The 3,765-nt window shown below is 32.8% G+C and overlaps 1 protein-coding gene across 1 annotated transcript; it reads left to right on the plus strand.

Moving 5' to 3' along the window:
• The first annotated feature begins 853 nt into the window (after positions 1 to 853).
• On the plus strand, positions 854 to 3,765 carry LOC148926776 (uncharacterized). Its single transcript, XM_089059248.1, has 3 exons — positions 854 to 1,600; positions 3,454 to 3,613; positions 3,755 to 3,765. The coding sequence occupies exons 1-3, from the start codon at positions 854 to 856 to the stop codon at positions 3,763 to 3,765; spliced, it is 918 nt and encodes a 305-aa protein (XP_088915374.1).

Genomic DNA, 3,765 nt, shown 5'->3' on the forward strand with positions numbered 1-3,765 from the left:
GCAGAAGAAGTAGAACATATAAAAAATGAGAAGAAAAGAAAGAATGATGATGCAACTGATGGTAAGACAACTTCAAAGAAGGGCAAGGAAAAAGTTGTTGAAGATATTACAGTCATTAAGACAACAACTTTGGCAGGAAGAAGGAATACTGACTTCTTCGTTGACATGCTTCAATCTCTAAACAAGAATCAAAGAAGAGTTGTTCGAGAGATTGGGTTTGGCGCACTCCTAAACTTCAATATAAGAAGTTTCCCAAGAGCATTGGGGTATTATCTGATCTACAACTTTAACCATAAAAGTTCATCAATTGAGTTGAACAGTGGGGAATCACTGTTTTTAGATGATGAAGATGTTCACATAACTCTTGGGTTCCCGATTGGATCTTTACCTATCAATAAAACCAAATTTCAGAAAAATATTCACATCAAAACTGAAATTGCTAGATTCTGTAAAGGTGGAGAGAAAAAAATGGTGCCAAAGTATGTTGTAGAGCAGATGGAGAGAGACAAAGAAGGTGGTGAGTTGTTTAAATAGACTTTTATGGTCCTCATGGAGTATGCCTTGATTAACACTCCTGTTGATGGAAATATGAGGCCAAAAATTTTAGATTACATAGCTGATGTTGAGAAGATCAAACAATACAATTGGTGTAGCTATGTCATATCTAGATTGCATGAAACACAAAAGAGGTGGAAAAAAAACACAGCAAAGATATTTACCGGGCCAGTTATCTTTGTAGTGGTAAGAATATATTTGTTTTCCATTGTCTATGAATCTATTTACAGAAAAACTAATATTTAGTTTTTGTTTAATGTAGGCTTGTTACGTGGACAGGATTGTCTTTGAAAAAAAAATGGTGCCAAGATGTTATCCAACAGTTAAAGGATGGACTGCCGAATTGTTGAAAGAAAGACAAAGAGCAGAAATGGAGAATTCAGCTTTTGGTCTAGGTCATAAGTATGACCGATATAAAAAGAAGCCACATGAAGAAAATGATGAAGATGACGAAGATGATGAATCTCAAGATGTAGAAGGTTTGAAGACAAATTATCATGATGAAGAGGGGACAACCAGTGAATGGGAGAATTTCATAAATGAATGGAAGGGAGCTGCAAAGGATGTTAAAGCCTCAATGTTGAAGATTGTTGATGTCCTTGAAGCAGCGCCGGATAAACTCAGGAATCTCAATAGCTTTAAGATAATCTGTGATACAACAAGAAATGCAATGGGATTGAGAGAGGAATGTGTGCAGCATGTTATAGAAAGTCAGAATACAATGACACGGGCTATAAACAATGATGAAACTAATGATCCTGAATGGATTGATATCATGATTGAGTTAACTAAAGCTGCTGAGAGGACATATATACTGAAAAATAGGAATGAGTTCCCTACCTTCACTCTGATACCTGAATGTGACGACAGTCCTAATGAGAATCAAGAATTTAATCGAGAAAAGGATATGGAGAAGGAAAAAGATGATGAGGTGCAAAACGAGCAAGAGAAACAGAATGAAAGTGAAAAGGAAACGGCTGATAAAGCAGCTCGAAAAGAAAAGGAAAAAGTTTCAGAGAAAGAAGTTCAGAATGAAGAATATGAGGTAACTTTTAAAAATGATAGTTTAAGTACATAAAATGATTGTTTATATGGTTAAAATGATATAGGTCTAATGATGTTTTTTGGTGGCTCTGTTTTATTTGAAAACTAATACTTTTGCATCATAAAATGATAGTTTAAGCGGATAAAATGAAACTTTTGTTTCATAATGATTGTTTTAGCTGATAAAATGATACTTTTGGCTGATAAAATGATACTCATAGCTGATAAATGATAGTGATAGGTGATAAAATGATACTTCTTATTTATATAATGACAAAATGATACTTGCATCAGATAAAATGATACTTCTTACTAATAAAATGCTAGTTTTGGCTGATAAAATGATACTTTTGGCTGATAAAATGATAGTCATAGCTGATACATATAATTCATTTTTATGTTATATTATGAAGGTATTGCATGATTTTTGGCTGATAGTTTTAGATTTTTATGTCATAGCTGATAAAATGATAGTTACTATGGGTAAAATAATATCTCTTCTGTCAATAACAATTTATATTTTTTTTAAATGAAAGCTTGACAGAGTTGATAACATAATATCCACTGTCATGGAGGATATAAATGGTGAATCGGGAGATGATGAAGTTTTAAAACAGAGAGAAGAAAATTTGAATAAGGACAAAGGGAAGAAGATGGTTTCTCCAGAACCTCCAGTCGAAAAGGAGAAAGTGGTCAGAACAACAAAGAAAATTGTTGAAGCAATGTGCTCTCCCTACAATGTCAGAGCAGTAAATCTGAAAGGAAAACTGAATAAAGAAGAGAGAGATATAATGTACTGGTTGATGACACATGAAGAAAGTGAATAGTAAGTTTTGAATTACATAATTATATTCTTATTCAGTTCTTTTAACTAACATTAAATATGAATTTGAAATCAGTTATGAGGTAGTTTATAAGAACGACAAGATCACAATGTTTAAGATTGACTTCCACAGCCTTGCTCCACGTACATACGCCAGGATCAACATCATAGATGCATGGGTTGTGTTCCTCAACTACAATGAAAAATTCAAATCAAAGGCATCACCGAGTCGTCTTTTCATCAACACCGCACCTACGGTACAGTAAACGAGTAAATAAATAATAGTATTACATTAAAAGTTAAATATATTTACAAAAATGTAAACATGACAGATTTACAACATTACTGCAAGGAGATCTGGTTGGACTGAAGCAGAGAGTCGAGAAAGATTTTGCTCAAACTTGAATGAATTTGTGTCAAAGATTGAAATTTTCAAATGGGAAAATTATGACCTGGTAAGTCATAATTAGATACACATTACAGAACAGGGGTGCGTTATAATGATAACCCATATTTATGTGATAAGCTAATAACCCTATCATTTTATGGGTCAAAAGTATCATTTTTACTAAAAATGATATTTATACACGATAAAATGATACTTTTAATCCATAAAATGATATTCTGTTCTATAAAATGATACTTTTCGTCCATAAAATGAGGGTTATTAGGTTATCACCATAAATATGGGTTATGATATGATCACATCCCTTACAGAACAACATACCTATATTTTTGAAAATGACATTTGTATATAATGTTTTGAAAATTAGATATTCTTTCCGATCTGGGCGTACGAACATTATTATATCATCTGCTTCAATCTCAAAATGCAAATGATGGATGTGATTGACAATTCTCTGGTTAGTGAAGAGTTAATTGAGAAGAAATATGAAGATACACCAAGTACTCTGGTATGTTTAGTTAAATGCATTCAATATTTATTAGTTAAATTGCATTGAATATAATTCAGTACGGAACATAATATCATTTTTAATCAACCTCATGTATGTTTTGTGTTATTTGAATAGAAAAATTTCTTCCGAATTTATCTTGGAAATGGAGTCAATCCATCAATGGGGAGAACTGTCAAACTGTCAAAAACCAGATACATGAATATGCCATGGCAGAACGATACAAATAAAGTTGACTGTGGAATTTATGTGATGCGCCATTTGGAGACTTACATGGGTGGTCCTGTTCGTAACTGGAATTCGGGTTTAACGAAGAAGGGAACAGAGTCTTTCATAAAACTCCGTGCCAGATATTACTGAAGCATTGCTTATTGGAGATACTAACAAGAAGGCTTTTGAAACATTTACAATGATCCAGAAGAAGTTTGA

This window comes from Salvia hispanica, chromosome 5, assembly GCF_029641045.1.
Source record: "Salvia hispanica isolate PSC_SH4W2 chromosome 5, Shi_PSC_v1, whole genome shotgun sequence".
In the NCBI taxonomy this organism is placed as follows: domain Eukaryota; kingdom Viridiplantae; phylum Streptophyta; class Magnoliopsida; order Lamiales; family Lamiaceae; genus Salvia; species Salvia hispanica.